Below are 19,798 nucleotides of genomic sequence, written 5' to 3'. Positions count from 1 at the left end.
GCAGAATCACTCATAGCCTGTGACGCCCTCCCCTCCCCCTTTCCAGTCTTTTTATACCTTTTTCTCTGCTCACTCCCTGTCCACAAGGTGATTGACTTTGCTGTTCCTCAAACAAAACACTACATACATCTCCTGATATTTTTTGCTGGCTGTCTCCCATGAATCGAATTTTCTCCCTCTTCATCTCTGTCTTACCTGGCTTCCTACAGGTGTCAACTAGCATCCCACCTTCTACAAAGAAGTGTTTCCTAATCCCTCTCTTTTAGTGACTTCCCTTAGATTAGCTCCAGTTTATTAGATATGTAGCTTGTTTTTACATAGCTGTTTGTATATTATTTCCTCATTAGACTATAGTGCCATTGAGAGCAGGGATGATGGATTTTTGCTTTTCTTTGTATACCCAGCACTTAGCACAGTATTTGGCACATAGTAGGTACTTAGTAAAGGTGTATTGACTGACTTTGAAATGAAGTAATTGAAAAATGGAACATTGATTTTAACAGCTTTTTTTTCTTTATTGACTCCTAGAAAGATGAAGTCCTCAGTACATTCAGAAGAGGATGATTTTGTGCCAGAGCTCCATAGGAATGTTCATCCCCGTGAGCGGCCTGATTGGGAAGAAGCTCTTAGTGCAATGGTAAGACAGTGTATTGTACTGTGGAGTACTGAACTTTGAACCTGTGTCTCTACATAGGTTTGATCTCCACCTTTAACATTTACTACATGTGTCACCATGGTCAAGACACTTAATGTCTCTAACCTTCACTTTGCTCATCTGTTAAAATTCCCCATTACTGTAAAGGATACTATAATTTTCTTGTTCATCTAGGCTTGCAGCCTTTATATCATTCTTGATTGCTTATTCTCATTCACCCCACATTTCCATTGTGTTGCCAAATCTATTAACAGTGTTATTGACAGGATTTAGAAGAATCAAGCTTTTGATTTTTCCTTTTTGATTACAAATTTTATTAATATTCCTTGATCATTAAATTATAGATGTAAAGATATATGCTATATTCTAAAAAAGTGAATCTTACCCTTGTAATCTTTTTTTGTTAAAACGTAGTTCCAAGCAATGGCAGTGATCCATAAAATGTTCAATAACACAACAGTGAATTTTAACTGCTTATTTATTTAGAAAAGTAGCATTATTTCTAGTAGTTCTGTTACTATTTGTGATGATATTTTGGGCATATTATATTTTCTAAGAACTTTCAATGACAGTTTAAAGGAAATAGTTGTAGATATTTAGTCTATAGAATAATTCTATTAGGACACTGGATATTTTTGAAGCCACATTGCTGCAGGATATTGGGGAACAGTACAACACTGTAGAGTACAAAGAGGCAGATGAAAGGTCACTAAGAAGTACAAAGAACTCAGGGTTTCAGATGGATAGTGAATTTTAAAGTTGCCAGTTTAAAAATATAATCAGTGTGTCTGAAGTGGAAATCTGATCTTTTTTTCCACTCTCCTCTTGCAAAGCCTGAGAAGCTGCTAGGTGGTAAGCAAGAGGGTTTCTGTGGATCTTGTTGTTCACCCGTTGCCTTAAATTTATTTTGAGTGAATATTTTCTAAAATAAGTTTCACAGTAATTTCTAGATGCCCCCTTACTTCCCACTTAGTGAACACTGCTTAGAGCAAAGAAACATCAAATAAAATCAACCAGTACCATGACTATCTCAGAGAGGGCAGAGAGTGCTCTCTAACTCCCTCCCTTGGCCCTTTTTATGCTTTTTTTTTTTTAACCTTTGAACCAGTTTTATTTCTTTGAAACAAAAAAAAGTCTCATTTCAGATTTGATGAAGTTAATTTTTTTGCCAGTTTGTAGATATTTCAGAGGAAAAATAAACATACATGAATTAACATTTTAATTCTGGACTTTTTAAGTTCTTTGTTTTCCTTTTTAATGGATTTTTTTAAAAAATCATCATTTGATGAAGTTGTTTGCTGAGAAAAATGTCATGGAACTAAACATACCAAAGACAATGTCTTTTATATTTGCTATTCAAGGGATGACTCTACCCTAAAGGGATTGAGACATAATATAGAGGACAGCGTATAGGAGGAAAAAAAAAGATGGGTGCAACTTTATGTTTTAACAACCCAGCTAGCAGCTTCGGTGGGGGCGTAAGATCCCTCCCCCACAGCCGGCACCCAGGGGGCTGCTGGGACCCAGGAGGCTGCTGGGACCCAGGAAGCTGCCGGGAAAGCACAGGTTCTTTTTATCTGCTTAAACAAGGAAAGCACGGTGAAGGGGTTGACCAGCTTACTTTAATCCAACATTCACTTAGTATACAGACAACATTCGTTTAGTTCAGGGGAAAACGCCAGCATTCAGTTAGCATTCAGTTAGTTCAGGGGAGCATACAGACAAGCATCAAGAGACAGACCAAATACAGATTCATTGACTTACTTCAGGGGAAAAAACCAGCACCCTGAGGTTCAAAACATTCATTTAGTTCGGGGGAAAAACAAACCAGCATCCCGAACCTCAAAACCAAAATACAAACAAATTACAAATATCAACAGACAGACCCAATACAATTCATAGTTACCAACATCTGGGCTCGGCCCGAGAGCAAGGGCTGGCCCAGAGTCACGCTTGCTTGCCGCTGCTTCCCACACCAACCGGAAGAGGAAGGAGACTTTATGCTCTTTTTCTCGGAGATCTCATAAGTTTTTGTGGATCCAATTATTATGTCTATGAAATAGATGACTTTCACGTGAATATATCCACTATCATTCCTTGTCTTGAGCCCAAAGATCACGTGACTAGCTGGACACTGCTTTTTTGACTGTTCCATAGGCGTCTCCAGCTTAGAATGTCCCACATAAAACTGTTCTCCACCCACAATGCTTCTTTCCATTTGCATTGTTGTATTTAATGTGTGCATTGTTTTCCTGATTTTGCTTATTTCACCTTGTATCGTCTTATACAAATCTTCCCATGATTTACTGTATATCATATTTATAAATTTCTTCTGTTATCCTCATCTATCACAGCTTGCTTAGCTGTTCCCCAATTCATAGTCACCTACTTTGTTTCCAGGTTTTTACTATTACAAAAAGTTCTAATATAAATATTTTGCTGTATATTGGGCCTTTCTGCCCTTTCTGAATTTTGGGGCAATATGTGATTAGTAGTGGGATCTCGGGGTCACTTGCTTAGCATAATAAAAAATCAACTCTTCATGATGGTTCTACTGCTTCATAGTACATCTGATTGCCTGTCTTCCTACAGCCCCATCAGTATTGTTTCCCACACTTTTGGTATTTTTGCCATTTTCATAGGTGTCAGTTGAAATTTCAAGATTTTTTCCCTAGAGGTATGTTTCTTTTATTATTTGTGATTTGTCTTTATTATACTTTGTATTTCTCCTTTTGGAGAATTTTGGCCATTTATGATTATTTTAGTTCTGTATATATCTTAGATATCAGACACTACTTGGCAGATATTTGATATAAAGGCTCCCCCCGCCCCACCACCAAATGACTACTTTCTTTATCCTGTTCACACTGAATTTTGTTCTCAAGTAATTGAAGTTATCTTTATCTTTTGTGATTATCTTCATTCCTTCTTTGGTTAAGAATTGTTTCCCAAACCATACTTGTGAAAGGTACCTGATTTAATTCTCTTATAATTTTTCTATTTTATGACATGTAATATCCAGAATGTATATCTATTTTGAGCTTAAATTATATGGTGTAAGATGCTGGTTGAAGCCTGCCAAAACTGTATTCTATTTTTTTTCTCTGTATGTCATATATTCTGTATTCCTGCTGAACTATACTCAAGTCTTTTGGTAATTTTTCTCAATGATTCTTTATTAAGTAACTTATGTTTTCTGGCTTATTGAACAGAGCTCTTGAGTTCAGTATTTTTCTGATACTTTTTATGTCATCTGTTCCATTGTTATACATTTTTCAAAAGGCCATTAGCAAATAGCTTCTATTTTATATTATAATTTGAGGACAAGAAGTGTGCTATACATTCCTGCTTTTCTCCCCATTGTGTTTTCCTGATGATTCTAGACTTTTTGTTCCTCTGAATAGATTTTATTTTGATTTTATCTAGCCCTGTCATTGGTGATTACTATGACCCAAAATGTGTATATTAGTTTATTTTTATCATATTCATATGGGCCTATTATGAGCACTCAGTCATCTTTTATTTCTTTGAGAAGTATTTTGTAATTGTATCCATTGTAAGTGGCTTTGGTAGATTGACTTTCATGTATTTTATGTATTTTGTAGTTTCTTAAAAATGATACTTCAATTATATCTTCTTAGATTTTTTATTGCTTTATAGAAATGCTGATGATTTTGAGGGGCTTATTTTTTGTCCTGTTGTCTTTGTGAAGTTATTGTCTCAATGAATTTCTTTGCTGATTCTCTGAGATTTTTAAAGAAAATTGGCATGTTCACTTTGTCTTGTCTTTATTTTTATTCTTTAAATTTCTCTAACCTTATTGCTGTGGATAGAATTTCTAGAACTATTTTAAGTAAAGAATTTGTTGGGAAGCTTCTGTATTTCTCCATTGCAATTAATTTTAGCTTTTAATTTTAGATACTTTTCTATCATGCTCAAATATCACTCTCTTATGTGCTGTTTGTAAGATTTTTAGCATAAATTAGTGTACTTTGTTGAAGGTTTTTTCCAGCAGCTATTGATATATTCATGTGGTTTTGGTTGTTTTTATTTTTCGTATGATTAATTATATTAATTGCTTTCCTTATATTAAATCATTATTGGTATGAAAGAAATAGTGTTGCATTTTCCTAAAGACAGTTCAGGGAGCCCTTCTCCTTCTGCTGGTTTCCTGGACCAACTTGTCTTTTTGCATTCCCTCTTCAGTAGATACAGATGAATGAATTCTAGACATTCATATCATGGCCTGGGCAATAAACATTTTTCATATACCTTGTTTTTTTCATGTGTAGATGGTTCAGAAGGCTCTGTAATGTTGCAGCAATGGTGTCATCTGCAAACAGGAGCAGCTGGAGCACCTTGCCATTCATGAGGAATCTCTCTTCAGTTTGGTCTTTCTTCTGGATCCCCCTCCTGTAGAATGGCAAATGCCTTTGTCAAGAAAATCTTCTTGCTTTTTACCTAATTCTTTCTATCTTCTATTTGTTGTTCAAGTTCCAGTTTCATCCTTAAATTCACTTGGGAATGACTTTGTGTAGAGTCTTTTGCCAAGGTTTCTTTTATTTTTTTTCCTATTTATTAGCATTTTATTTTTTTCCAATTACATATATAGTTTTCAACATTTACGTTTATAAGATTTTTGAATTCCAAATTTTTTCTCCCATGATCCCCTCTCCCCTCCTCAAGATGGCAAGTTATCTGATATAGGTTATACATGTACAATCATATGAAACATATTTCTATATTAGTCATGTTGTGAAAGAAGAACCAGAACAAAAGGGAAAAACCATGAGAAAGAAAAAATAACCAAAAAGTGAAAATAGTACGTTTTAATCTGCATTCAGACTCCATAGTTCTTGCTCTAGATTGGATAGCATTTTCCATCATGAGCCTTTTGGAATTGCCTTAGATCATTGTATTGCTGAGAAGAGCTAAGTCTTTCATAGTTGATCATCACGCAGTGTTGCTGTTACTGTGTATAATGTTTTTCTGGTTCTCCTCACTTCACTCAGTATCAGTTCTTGTGAGTCGTCCAAGGTTTTTCTGAAATCTGCTTGCTTATATCTTATAGCACAATAGTGTTCCATTACATTCACATACCACAACTTTTTCAGCCGTTCCCCAGTTGAAGGGCATTCCTTCAATTTCCAGTTCTTTGCTATGGCAAAAAAAGAGCTGCTATTGATATTTTGGTACATGTGGGGCCTTTTCCCTTTTTTATGATCTTTTTGGGATATAGACCTAGAAGTGGTATTACTGGATCAAAGGGTACACACAGTTTGATAGCCCTTGAGCATAGCTCCAAATTGTTCTCTGGAATGATTGGATCAGTTCACAACTCCACCAACAATGCATTAGTGTTCCCATTTTCTCACATCTTCTCTAACATTTTTTCATTTTCCTCTTCTATCCTATTAGCCAATCTGATAGGTGTGAGGTGCTTCCTCAGAGTTGTTTTAATTTGCATTTCTCTAATCAGTAATGATTTAGAGCATTTATTTATATGACTATAGGTAGCTTTAATTTCTTCATCTGAAAACTGCCTGTTCATGTCCTTTGACCATTCATCAATTGGGGAATGACTTATATTCTTATAAATTTGACTCAGTTCTCTATATAGTTTAGAAATGAGGCCTTTATCAGAGACACCTGTTGTAGAGATTATTTCTCAGCTCTGCTTTCCTTCTAATCGTGGTTGGTTGCATTGGCTTTGTTTGTGGAAAACCTTTTTAATTTAATGTAATCAAAATTATCCATTTTGAATTTCATAATGTTCTCTGTTTGGTCATAAATTCTTCCCTTCTCCATGGATCTGACAGGTAAACTATTCCTTGCTCTCCAAATTTGCTTATTGTATCACTCTTTATGTCTAAATCATGTACTCATTTTGACCTTATCTTGGTATAGGGTGTGAGATGTTGGTCTGTGCCTAGTTTCTGCCATACTATTTTCCAGTTTTCCAAGCAGTTTTTGCAAAATAATGAGTTCTTATCCCAGAAACTGGAGGCTTTTGAATTTATCAAACAGTATATTACTATAGTCATTTACTATTGTGTTGTGTACCTGACTTATACCACCGATCCAACACTCTATTTTTTAGCTAGCACCAGATAGTTTTTTTTTTTTTTTATACTGGAAAACTTTTTATTGTAGGTGGAGTGGGATAGCTGGACACAGTTTAGATGATTCCAGTTTTGTTGGCAACATGTAAAGCATCATAGTCTGGAGCAAGTTGGACATAGGCCTTCTTCTCTCCATCAGGCTGGATCAGCGGGTTGACCTTGGCCACGTCGATGTCATACAGCTTCTTTACCGCCTGCTTGGTCTGGTAGTTGTTGGCCTTGACATCCGCAATGAAGACTAGGGTGTTGTTGTCCTCAATCTTTTTCATAGCAGACTGAGTGGTCAAGGGAAACTTAATGATGGCATAGTGATCCAGCCTGTTTCTCAGAGGGGCACTTTTCCGAGGATATTTGGGCTGCCTTCAAAGTCTTAGTGTCTTGGGTCACTGAAAGGTGGGGGATGTTCGGATTTTATTCTTTTTGTGGCTGTGGACACCCTTCAACATCGCCTTCTTGGTCTTTAAGGCCTTGGACTTGGCTTCTGTCTTAGGGGGGACAACAGCTTCCTTCTTCACCTTCGGCACCATCTTGGGGGGAAAAGTACCGGATAGTTTTGATGATTCCCGCTTTATAATATAGTTTTAGATCTTGTATGGCTAGTCTACCTTCCTTTGCATCTTAAAAAATTAATTCCCCTAATGTTCTTTACCTTTTGGTTTTCCAGATGAATTTTGTTATTTTTCTAGATCTATAAAATAATTCTTTTTGGTAGTTTGATTCTTATGGCACTGAATAAGTAAATTAATTGAGGTTGAATTGTCATTTTTGTTATATTAACTTAACCTACCCATGAACAATTGATATTTTTCCGGTACTTTAGATCCAACTTTATTTGTGTGAAAAGCATTTTGTAATTTTGTTTATGTAGTTCTTGGGTTTGTCTTGGCAGGTGGACTCCCAAATATTTATATTGTCTACAGTTATTTTACGTGGCATTTCTCTTTCTATCTCTTCTTGCTGAATTTTGTTGGTAATATATAGAAATGCTGGCAATATATGTGGGTGTATTTTATATCCTGCAGCTTTGCTAAAGTTGTTAATTATTTTGAATAGTTTTTCAGTTGATTCAAATTCTCTAAGTATGCCATCATATCATCTGCAAAGAGTGATAGTTTTGTTTCCTCATTGCCTATTTGCATTCCTTCTATTTCTTTTTTTTCCTCTTGTTGTTAAGGCTTACATTTCTAGTACAAAATTGAACAACAGTGGTGATAGTGGGCATACTTGTTTCACCCCTGATCTTACTGGGAATGCTTCTGACTTATCCCCGTTACATAAAATACTTTTCTGATCATTTTAAATAGATGCTGCTTATCATTTTAAGGAAAACAACATTTATTCCTTTCCTCTCTAGTGTTTTTAGTAGATTGTTGCTGTATTTTGTCAAAAACTTTTTCTGCGTTTATTGAGATAATCATGTGATTTCTGTTAGTTATTGATATAGTTTTCCTAATACTGAAGCAGCTCTGAATTCCTCCTATAAATCCTCCCTGGTAATAGTGTATTATCATGGTGATAAATTGCTATAATTTCTTTTCCAATGTTTTATTTAAAAATTTTGTATCAATATTCATCCAGAAAATTGGTCTATGGAGAAGCTATGTGGTGCAGGGAGTAGAACACCAGCCCTGGAGTCAGGAGGACCTGGGTTCAAATTCAGCCTCAGACACTTGCTACACTTACTACACTTACCTTGGGCAAGTCACTTAACCTCAAGTGCCCTGCCTTCCGCCCTCAAAAAATAAAGCAAACAGAGAATTGGTCTATAATTTCAATTTTCTGTTTTGGGTCTTCCTGATTTAGCTCTCAGCACTATATTTGTGTCAGAAAAAGAATTTGGTAGGACAGCTTCTTCACCCGTTTTCCCAAATAGTTCATATAGTATTGGAATTGATTGTTCTTTAAATGTTTGGTAGAATTCACTTGTAAATCCATCTGACCCTGGAGATTATTTATTAGGGAGTTTATGGATGGCTGTTCAATTTCTTTTTCTGAAATGGGGTTAAGTATTTTATTTGCTTTTCTGTTACTCTGGGTAATTTATATTTTTGTAAATATTTATCCATTTCATTTAGATTGTGAAATTTATTGGCATGCAGTTGAGCAAATTAGTTCCTAATTATTGTTTTAATTTTCATTGGTGCTGAATTCACCCTTTTCATTTTTGATATTGGTAATTTGCTTTTCTTCTTTAAATCAAATTAACCAAATATTTATCTATTTTATTGGTTTTTTTTTTCATAAAACCAGCTTTGGTTTTATTTATTAGTTCAGTCTTTTTCCTGCTTTCTATTTTATTAGTCTCCTTTGATTTTCAGAATTTCTAATTTGGTATTTAATTGGGAATTTTTAATTTGTTCTTTTTCTAGCTTTTTTTAGTTGCATGCCCAATACGTTGATCTCTTTTTTCTCTATTTTATTCATGTAAGCATTTGGAGATATAACATTTCTCCTAAGAACTGCTTTAGCTGCATCCCATAAGTTTTGGTATATTGTCTCATTATTGTCATTCTCTTTGATGAAATTATTGTTTCTGTGATTTGTTGTTTGACCTACTCATTCTTCAGGATTAGATTATTTAGTTTCTAATTAGTTTTTTAGTTTATCTTTCTGTGGCCCTTTATTATATATAATTTTTATTGCATCATGATCTGGAAAGGCTGTATTTAATATTTCTGCCTTACTACATTTGATTGTGAGTATTTTAATGCCCTAATGGTCAGTTTTTGTGTAGGTGACATTTACCACTGAGAAAAAGATATATTTCTTTCTGTCCCCATTCAGTTTTCTCCAGAGGTCTACCATATCTAACTCTTCTAAAATTCTATTCACCTCCTTTGATTCTTTCTTATTTTTTTGTGGTTAGATTTAGCTAGTTCTGAGAAGGTGAGGCCCTCCACTAGTGTAGTTTTTTTTTTTTTTTGGTCTATTTCTTCCTGTAACTCCCTTAACTTCTCTAGGAATTTGGATGCTATGCCACTTGGTGCATATGTGATTAATGTTGATATTTTCATTGTCTGTCGTACCTTTTAGCAAGATGTAGTTTCCTTCCTTATCTGTTTTCATTAGATCCATGCTTTTGTTTTGTCTGAGTTCAGGAGTTCTACCTCTGCTTTTTTTTTTTTAACTTCAGCTGAAGCATAATGTATTCTGCTCTAGTCTTTTACCTTTACTCTGTGTGTATCTCTCTACTTCAAATGTATTTCTTGTAAACAACATATTATAGGATTCTGCTATCCATTTCTGTTTCATGGGAAAAGTTCATCCCATTCACAGTTATGATTACTAACTGTGTGTATTTCCTTCCACCCTATTTCCCCCCATTTATATTTTCTCTCTCCTTTCACCCTTTACCCACCTCACTACTGTTTTGCTCCTGACCACCACTTCCCTCAATGTTCCCTCCTTTTTATCAACTCCCCTCCCTTTTCTTTCACCTTTTCCCTCTTCCCTATATTCTGTACTCAACTGAATATGTATGTTATTCCCTCTTTGAGTTGAATGTGATGCTCATTACCTCTCTCTTCTTTCCCTGGTTTTTCATGCTTCTTGATGTAATGTAATTAATCCTATTCCCTCTACTTCTTTCCTCTTCTCTCAGTACAATCCCTTTTCACCCCTGAAGTTTTTTATGTCATTACACCAAAGTCAACTTTTACCCACAACCTCTGTCTATGTATACCCCTTCTAACTGCCCTAATACAGATATGGTTCTTAAGAGTTAGAGGTACCATCTTCCTGTGTAGAAATGTAAACAATTTATTGGGTAACAGATTTTTTCTTTCTTGTATACCTTTTTATGCTTCTCTTGGGTCTTGTATTTGAAGATCCAATTTTCTGTTTAGCTCTAGTCTTTTCATCAGGAAAATTTGAAAGTCTCCTATTTCATTGAATGTCTTTTCTCCTTAAAGATTATGCTCAATTTTGCTGAGTAGTTGATTCATGGTTGTAATCCAAGCTCCTTTGCCTTTCATAATATCGTATTCCAAGCCCTTCCTTCCTTTAATGTAGAAACTGCTAAAGTCCTGTGCAATACTGAGTGTGACTCCTTGTTATTTGAATTGTTTCTGGCTGCTTGCCGTATTTTCTCCTTGTCCTGATAATTCTGGAATATGGCTACAAATTCCTTGCAGTTTTCATTTTGTGATTTCTTTCAGGAGGTAATTGGCAGATTCTTTAATGACTCTTTTGCCCTCTGGTTCTGGGATATCGGGGCAATTTTCCTTAAAAATTTCTTGAAAGCTGCTGTCTAGGCTTTTTTTTAAATCATGCCTTTCAGATGGTTCCATAATTCTTAAGTTATCTCTCCTTATCTCTCCTGGATCTGTTTTCTAGGTTAGTTGTTTTTCCAGTGAGGTATTTTACCCTTTCTTTTCTTTTTACTTTCTTTCGAGTTTGATTCTTGATGTCTCATAGAGTCATTAGCTTTCACTTGTCAAATTCAAATTTTGTAAGGAATTATTTTCTTCAGTTAGCTTTTTTACCTCCTTTTTTATTTGGCCAATTTTACTTTTTAAGGAGTTATTTTCCTCAGTGGATTTTTTCCCATTTGGCCAATCATATTTCTTAAAGAATTGTTTCCTTTAGTCAATTTTTGTTCTTCCTTTTCCAAGCTGTTGACTCTGTCTTGCATATCTCTAATTTCTTTTCCCAATTTTTCTTCTACCTCTCTTATTTGATTTTTAAAATCCTTTCTGACCTCTTCCAAGAAGGCTTTTTGGGCTTGAGACCAATTCATATTCCCCTTTGAGGTTTTGCATATAGTCTTTTTGACAATGTTGTCCTCTTCTGAGTTTGTGTTTTGATCATCCCTGTCACAATAGTAGCTTTCTGTGGTCAAGGCTCTTTTTTGTTTGTTGGTCATTTTGGGCCTATTCCATGGCTTTTAAAGTTGATCTCTGCTCCTGGGGTTTAGGGAGCACTGTCCCAAGCTTCTTGTGTCCGGGCATTATGTGTTGGGCCCTCAGGTGCTGGCGGCTTGCTTACCATGCTGGGGTAGCCAGTCTTAGTTGTTGCCTGTGTTCGGGGACTGGTAATTTGCCTTCTGTCCTGTGGTGGGAGGCCTCACAGCTGGCCTTCTGTGCCACTGGCATGTTGAGCCAGGACCAAGGGATCTTGGTTGCTGAGGCTAAGAGCCTCCTGCTGGCTTGCCTGAACACTGCCTGCTCTGGGCTGTGTTCCTCTTTTACACAGCTGACCCAGACCTTTCCTTAAGTCCTTCTAAGTTATCTGAAGCTGGAAACTTGTTTCATTCCATCTTTTTGTAGGTTCTGTTACTCTACAATCCATTTAGAGGCTTGATTTAACGTTTCTGAGGGAAACTGAAGAGAGCTCAGATGACTTCCTGGCCTCTTTCTGCCAGCTTGGCTCTACTCCTTTAACTGCTTTTACCCTTCATTACTTTTATTTGTTTTAAGAGCAATACTGCTCATAATCTTCATTCTTCATTTTTGGAAGATTTTGCAGACAAGTTTATATTCTAAATTAGTCTTACTGTATGTCTTTGTGTGATGTGTTTTAAATTATTTGCTGATCAATTTGCAATATAGGTTTTTTTTGATCCCCTTCTTATGGCAGTTAGTTTGTGTTGATTTGACTTTTATATAACTGCTAGGATTTATAGTACTTTAAGATATGCAAAATGCCACATGTATATAGATCTATATCTATATCTTAGTTGACCTTTTACATATATAATTATTTGATTAGATCCTTATAGGTAGATGTTGTTATTATACTGATTTTAAGTATGAGGAAACTGAGGCACAGTTTAGTGACCTGCCCAGAGTCACAGAATTACTATGTATATAAAGGCAGGTTTAAGAAAATCTGTGTTCTTTCCGTGTGTCATTTTTTGTCATTAATAACTTAAAAAAATATATTTGAATTTTTTTTTTTTGTATTATCACCTACATTTCCAGTGCCTTTTTTTCCATTCCCAGAGAGCAATAACTTCTTTAAATAGGTCTAGTTGGAGTTTTAATTTCATACTTTTCTTCTTACTCTTATTTTTTAGTCTTGCTTTGTACTGATTTTGATTTTTGCTCTAATAAGACATAGGTTTGACTATACACTGAGAGTCAATTGAGGAATAATTTTCACGTAAGTAATGTGTTGTTTCTTGTCTATTAAAATATCATTTTTATTTTTATGATGTTATTTGGTGCTTGAAATATCTACTACCCTTTTATTTTTTTCTTGAAGAAAGCATTCATTATATGCCACGGAGCTTTTGTGTTATCCATAAATCTTTGTCCTCTCTCATTTCTTGTTCCTGATTCATATTTTCTAACATTTTTCACTGTACCCACAAATGTCACTAGGTATGTTGATTTAATTTGGATAGTTTTTTTTTTCTATTTTCTGTTCTTTGCAAATTTTCTCTTCCTCTTCGTCCTTTGTAATAGTTGTTGGTGCAAAAGTTGTAATTACTTTTATTGTAGCCTTTTTGTAAATACTATGACATTATGTAAGGTGACTAACTAAATGTCCAACAAAGAGATTTTTGTTGTTGTTGTTGCCTTTGGACATAGTATGAAACGTATTATGTTAATTCCCTTAGTTGTTTCTCTCAGGATAATTTGTAGCCATCCTTCCATTTGCTTCAATGCCCTCTTACCTCATTCCTGGACTGTTGCAAAGCTTGCTGCTCTCCTTACCACAAGCTTTTCTGCAACCATTCCATCCTCCACTCAGCTTTGATTTCCCTAGAATACAGGTCTGATCCATGTCACTTTTCTGCTCAGCAAACTCCTGTGTCTCCTTATCACTTCCATGGTCAAATATAAAATCCTCTGCTGTTAAAAGTCTTTCATAAGCTCCAACCTTCTTTTTTCCCCCTCCCCTAACTCCACAACCCCCATTTTGGTTTTCTTATACCATACACTCACATACTCTGTAATCCAGTGACATTTTGCCTCCTTGCTCTTCCTGGAGCAAGACACTCTACCTACTCTAGGCATTTTCACTGGCTGACCCCCCACTCCCACCCCATATCAGAAATGTTTTCCCATCTTCATATCTTTGCCTTTTGGTTTCCCTGCCTTACAGGAAGTCCTGGCTAAAACCTCCCCTTCTAATGGAAGCCTTTCCCAACTCCCTGTAATTCTAATGCCTTCTTTTTGTTGGTTATTGCCAGTTTATCCTGTATATAGCTTATATATAGTTGTTTCCTGTATGTAGCTTGAACATAGTTGTTTGCATCTCATAGTGTGAGTACTTTGAGAGTAGAGACTCTTTTGCTTTTCTTTGTATTTTCAGTGCTTAGCATAGTGCATTGTACATAGTAGGTACTTAATAAATGCTAATTGAGTCAATGAGTTGTGTTTGATTGTTTCTCATGGCCAAGATTTGTCATAACAGACACTTAAAATTTGGCTTTTTTTAAGTACAGGATTTTCAAAACCATGGGACATTCCCTCCCTCATCCCTTCTATCTTTTGAGCTGAGTTTAGCAGAGCAAGGGCCAAAATTATTGGACGATTTTATTATTATTATACCATTATTAGGTATCATATATATGGGTTTGATATTTGTGAAGCACATTGCAAATATTATCCTTTTATCTGAATTTATTTCCCAAAACATTATAGCTACTTTTCCCAATAAAAACATTCAAATTTGAGTCATTAAAAGCGAATGAAACATGGTGAATTTCTATGAACGAGGTGGGATATGAGAGCATACAGAAGTGAGTAATATAATTTCTGGGACAAGTGTAGTGGGATTTGAGGGCTGGCAGGTCTGGGTATAACCAACTATTTGCTTGTACCCTTTCACTCTCCTGATGGAGTCTCCATCTTCAGCTTTTAATGATGACCTTGGCCTCAAGGGGAAAAAGTTAGACCCCCGTTGTTCAGATACTGGGATGTCTCATAGCTTACCTTTTAGTTTTGCTAGCCTGCTTTTTCATGTTACTGGGTTTTACAACCCCTCCTCCTAATGATGGACATTCCTGGGGCCTTCCTAGACAGGGGTGCAGTTAACTAAGGACTTGCTAATTCCTGATGGGGGTTAAGTGGAGGGTTGGGTTTACTGCTCCCATTCTCCCTTTTCCTAGTCCCAAATACCCATTGTGAACTGGTGTTCAGATTTAAAAGGTGTGGGGTGCTTTTTTCTTGGTCACTTTCTTATTTTTGCTTTTGAGAGGTGGCATGTTGCAGTGTAAAGAGTGATGGATTTTTGCATGTAGAGGATCTAGGTTGGAATTCTGTGTGACCTTGGACAAGTCACTCTTGGCTTCCATTTCCTCAATTATACAGTTAAGAGATTGGGCTAGATAATCTAGAAGGGTCTTTCTCTTATAAATTTATGATCCTCTTAACACAAGTATAGCAAAATAAATGTTTTATATTGATGTTATATATTTTAAAATATTATAAATATTTAAACACTATATACTTAAAAATAGTAATATATTTTTGTTACATATTTGCTTTTGTGTTATAAAATTGTAATATTTAATTTATTTGAATAAATATGATCTAAGAAAATTTTATGTAGATTATTTTATAAAAAATGAGGAAAAACAACTGTTTTTTAAAAATATGAGGGGATCACATCATAAACTTTTGAAATTACTGTCTTAGTGTTCTTTTAATTTTAATTTAGTATTCTTTTAATTAATGCTCTCTTGCTTCTACTTCTTTACTGTGAATTAGTTCATATTCTTTCAATGAACAAATAAATTGAAGTGGTTAAGTGTTTATCTTGTGCCTAGCCGTAGACACTAGGGGAATACAGAAACAAAAACAAGATAATCTGTGATCTCATGCCACTCACACTTTGACAGGGGGAAATAATACATGCAGGAGAGTGATGAGTGACTTACTTTCTCCTGAGCAGTTTGAAGGTTCATTTTCAAAGCAGGAATGACAGAAGCCAGTTGTAAAATGGCTAAAGGGAAGAAACCAGAATTTAAAGCTGAAAAAAGAAAAAGAGAAAACAGTATATCTAGGAGTAGAGGGTGATCAGTAGTTTCAAGTGCTTTGGGAACACGTCTCTCTTGAAATTTACCCAGAATCCCTGTGAGATAGGATACTGCATCAAGGAAATATTATTGATGTACAATTAGAAAATAGATGGTTGTGGATGGGGTTTTAGGTAACAAAATTTTGGAGTCTAGGATTTTAGAACAGGAAGAGATCTTTGTAATCATCTACTACATCTGATTGCCTCATTTTACAGTGGAGAAGCCTCAGCAGTAGTTTATGGTAATTATTTGATAGTATATAATGAAGAAACAACAAATTCATTTGAACTATAAAATGAGAATAATAAAATATATTCATAAACAAATGTGTTGTGAGTTCAATTTGAGTGTCAGACAGTATTGTCAGTTGCAGTATTCAATCCTATCACATAACATTTTGTTTTGTCACTAGTGTGATGGAATTCTAAAGTCAGACTTGAAAGGTCTTAAGAACAGTAAAAGGTAGAACATAAAGTGTTATAATAGGAAGACATTACTATAGTATATAGAATATTAGTATAGAGAATGTTGGAAGGTACCGGAGACATCACCAGTTCAACACATTCAATTTAAAAATGAAGACATTTACAAGGCAGAGGACCACTGCTTCATTTTCAGTTACAAGGAACCCCTCTATGAGCAGTAGGCATAAACCTGTGAGAATTTATTTGTGCTCCTGCATTTATCTAGCCTGTAGAGACTGGTAGGAAAGGGGTATTGAATGGGCACATTTATTATTGGAGTTCTTTGGTGTTAGTTCAGAAAGGATTTTATCTGGTCAGGAATTCTGCAGTTGATTCTTTTCTGGATTTAACTGTGATTACTCTATCTCTGATGCATAATTCCTTTGGTGGATGTTCAAGTATTTCAGAGACATGTGACCCCACTTGTCAGATTGTTAGAACTGAAAGACTTACTCCTTATCCTTGATCTTTGTGCAGCAATACATTATTGGCTACCATTCCCTGTCCCAAGGATATTATTGCTCAAGTTTAGCCATGTTACTCCCATGCCTAAAAACCTAGAGTATTTCCCTCGTCTCAAAAATAACACAGCTTGTTTTGTCTGTAATGGAATGCCATCCACACCCTTGCGCCAGTATACTTACCTTCTTTAATATTATTTCTCTACATAATATAGCAAAATTGGAATGTAATATGAACTTTATCTGGCTCCATACCACTCACCAGCTATCTTCCCCTCTGCCTGGAATGCATTCTTAACTCATTTTGGACTGTCAAATCTCAGCCCAGTTGCTGCCTCCTTCATGTAGTCTTCCTTGGGCTGAAAATGTTGTCTCCCTCTTCTGAGTTTCTAACAACAGTACTTTATCCCAGTCTCCTCATTGCCCATTTTGTCTGGATTTTCCCTTTGAGCCTATCACACTTCTGTTAACCTAACCAGAATGTGTCGTCCCTCCATGCTCTTCCCTGACTTCCATATAAGCTTCTTTATGTTGGAGATCGTTGTGTTTCATGTTTGTGTTTTCCCTACTGTTTGTGGTGTCTTAACAAACACATAATTTACATATATGTTTATGTGTATATATGAGTTGTTGTGTTTGTCTTTCGTTTTGGAAGAGGACCATGGCATCAGGGAAATGAGGACATGACTTGCAGTTGACTTTGATTTGAGTGAGGCAGGGCTATGCAAGGTCACCAGCCTCACTTTCTCCTCCAGAGCCTTCTGGATCCAGTAACCTGGTATTCGTCAGGATAACGGGAGATAGCCCAGGATGCAATGGAAGACCTTGGCCCTTTCAGGTTAAGGCCTTTTAATGTACTCAACTTAGAGTGAGGTAGCATCCATTCAGTGAATAGGCTTCTTTAAGAAGTGAGTCAAGGGATGGCCCCTTTAGTTAGAAAAAAAGAAAAAAAAAGAAAAAAATGAGTGTGTGTGTGTGTGTGTGTACACACACACAAACATACGTACACCCATATATGTATATATGTGTATGTATTTATATGTGATTTAGTTTCTCTATCCCTCTAAGCCACATTGCTGAAGTGGAATAATGCTGAATGTTATTCAGATGTATATTTTCTAACCTGGAGCCTCATATTGACCTATCAGTTTTTTTTCATTTGCTGACTCCCTGTCACATTCCCCACATCATTTATTCCAAATGCTTATATACCCTGGTATCTACATTCTCCTTCTCTTTCCCTCTCTCAGCAGATTGTCACTTTGTACTTTTACTGAAATCGTTCTGAGCTCTTGTATGTATATTTTGCTTACTGTGAAATTGTCTTTCTCCTTGATAAGGTTAATCCTTCCACTTTTAACTCTTGATCTCTCCTTTTCATCCCTTTCTTTCTCCTCTAAGATCTTGCTCCAATTGATATTTCCACTTTTATTTTTCATCGATTTGACACTGTTAACCATTCTACCTTCTTGATATAGTTTCCTACTTTGCCTTTCATAACACTATATTCTCTTCTTAACTCTTTGATCCTGTAATTTAGGCTTCATCCAATTTTCTTCTTTTTACTCTTTCCTTAAACATGGGCTTTCCATTGTTGGCGGAGTTGTGAACTGATCCAACCATTGTGGAAACCAATTTGGAACTATGCCCAAAGGGCTGTCAAACTGTGCATATCGTTTGATCCAGCAATACCCCTACCAGGTCTGTATCCCAAAGACATCATAAAAAAGGGAAAAGGACCCACATGTACAAAAAATATTTATAGCAGCTTTTTTTGTGGTGGCAAAGAATTGGAAATTGAAGGGATGTCCATCAATTGGGGAATAACTGAAGAAGTTGTGGTATATGAATGTAATGGAATGCTATTGTGCTGTAAGAACTAACGAGCAGGCAGGTTTCAGAAAAACCTGGAAAGACTCATATGAACTGATGCTGAGTGAGGGGAGCAGAAGCAGGAGAACTTTGTACACAGTAACAGCAACATTGTGCGATGATCAACAATGATAGACTTAACTCTTCTCAGCAATATGATGATCCAAGACAATTCTAAAAGGCTCATGATGGAAAATGTTATCCACATCCAGATGAAGAACTATGGATTCTGAATGTAGACTGAAACATGCTCTTTTCCCTTTTTTTTTTTCCTTCTTGTGGTTTTTTCCTTTTTTTCTGATTCTTCTTTCACAGCATGACTAATGTGGAAATTTGATTAATATGATTATACATATTTAACGTATATCAGATTGCTAAATTTGGAACTCAAAATCCTATAAAAGTGAATGTTGAAGGGGCAACTAGGTGGCTCAGTGAGTAGAGCCGTGGCCCTGGAGTCAGGAGGACCTGAGTTCGAATGTGGCCTCAGACACTTGACACACTAGCTATGTGACCTTAGGCAAGTCACTTAACCGCAATTGCCCTGCTTTCCCCCCTCCAAAAATAAAAAAAATAAAAATGCAATGTTAAAAACTATCTTTATGTGTAATTAGAAAAAAATACTATTAAGTGGAAAAATATTAAAATGAACAAAAAATTATAAACATGGGCATTCCCCAAACTTCTTAATTATGTCAGCACTAGTGTTTCTTTGTCTAGATGAGTTGTCTATTGTTTATAACCTCATTCCTCTGCAATTAACTGCCCCATGCAATAGTATTTTACTTAAAGGACTCTTTTTGTAGAAGACATTATCAATTTTATGTAATTTGTTCCTATATTTCAATGATGTGAAACTTTGAACTACTGAAAGATAACAACTTTTCATAAGATTTTAATATACTGTATTAATTGATGATTTCCTCTTCTGATTCGTGTGTGTGTCTGTAATATTTTAAGATGTAATCTGGTGCAGCTAGGTGGCTCAGTGGATAGAATACTGGACCTGGAGTTAGGAAGACCTGAGTTCAGATTTGATCTGACAGTTACTAGCTTTGTGACCCAGGACAAGTTATTTAACCTCTGCTTTTATCCACTGGAAAAGGAAATGACAAACCACTACAGGATCTTTTCGAAGAAAACCCCATGCACAGTATTGATGTGCTATGGGTTCATGGGGTCACAAAAAGTAGGACATGACTGAAAAATAACAGAGTTCTAAACTGTTCCTTGATTATTTTTGCTAATGTTAT

The 19,798-nt window shown here is 35.7% G+C and overlaps 1 protein-coding gene and 1 pseudogene across 2 annotated transcripts in view; one reads left to right on the top strand and one right to left on the bottom strand.

Annotated features, from left to right (window-relative positions):
* Window positions 1-532: 532 nt before the first annotated feature.
* ARHGAP32 (Rho GTPase activating protein 32) overlaps window positions 533-19,798 on the top strand; it is a 255,843-nt gene continuing 236,577 nt past the window's right edge. For both annotated transcript variants that reach the window (XM_036747729.1, XM_036747727.1), the window contains exon 1: window positions 533-637. In XM_036747729.1, coding sequence (XP_036603624.1) covers window positions 533-637 — 105 coding nt within the window. The remainder of the gene's footprint in view (window positions 638-19,798) is intronic.
* On the bottom strand, window positions 6,834-7,304 carry LOC118840237 (annotated as a pseudogene).

This window comes from Trichosurus vulpecula, chromosome 2 (assembly GCF_011100635.1).
Source record: "Trichosurus vulpecula isolate mTriVul1 chromosome 2, mTriVul1.pri, whole genome shotgun sequence".
Lineage (NCBI taxonomy): Eukaryota > Metazoa > Chordata > Mammalia > Diprotodontia > Phalangeridae > Trichosurus > Trichosurus vulpecula.
This window is presented reverse-complemented; position numbering and strand designations above follow the sequence as displayed.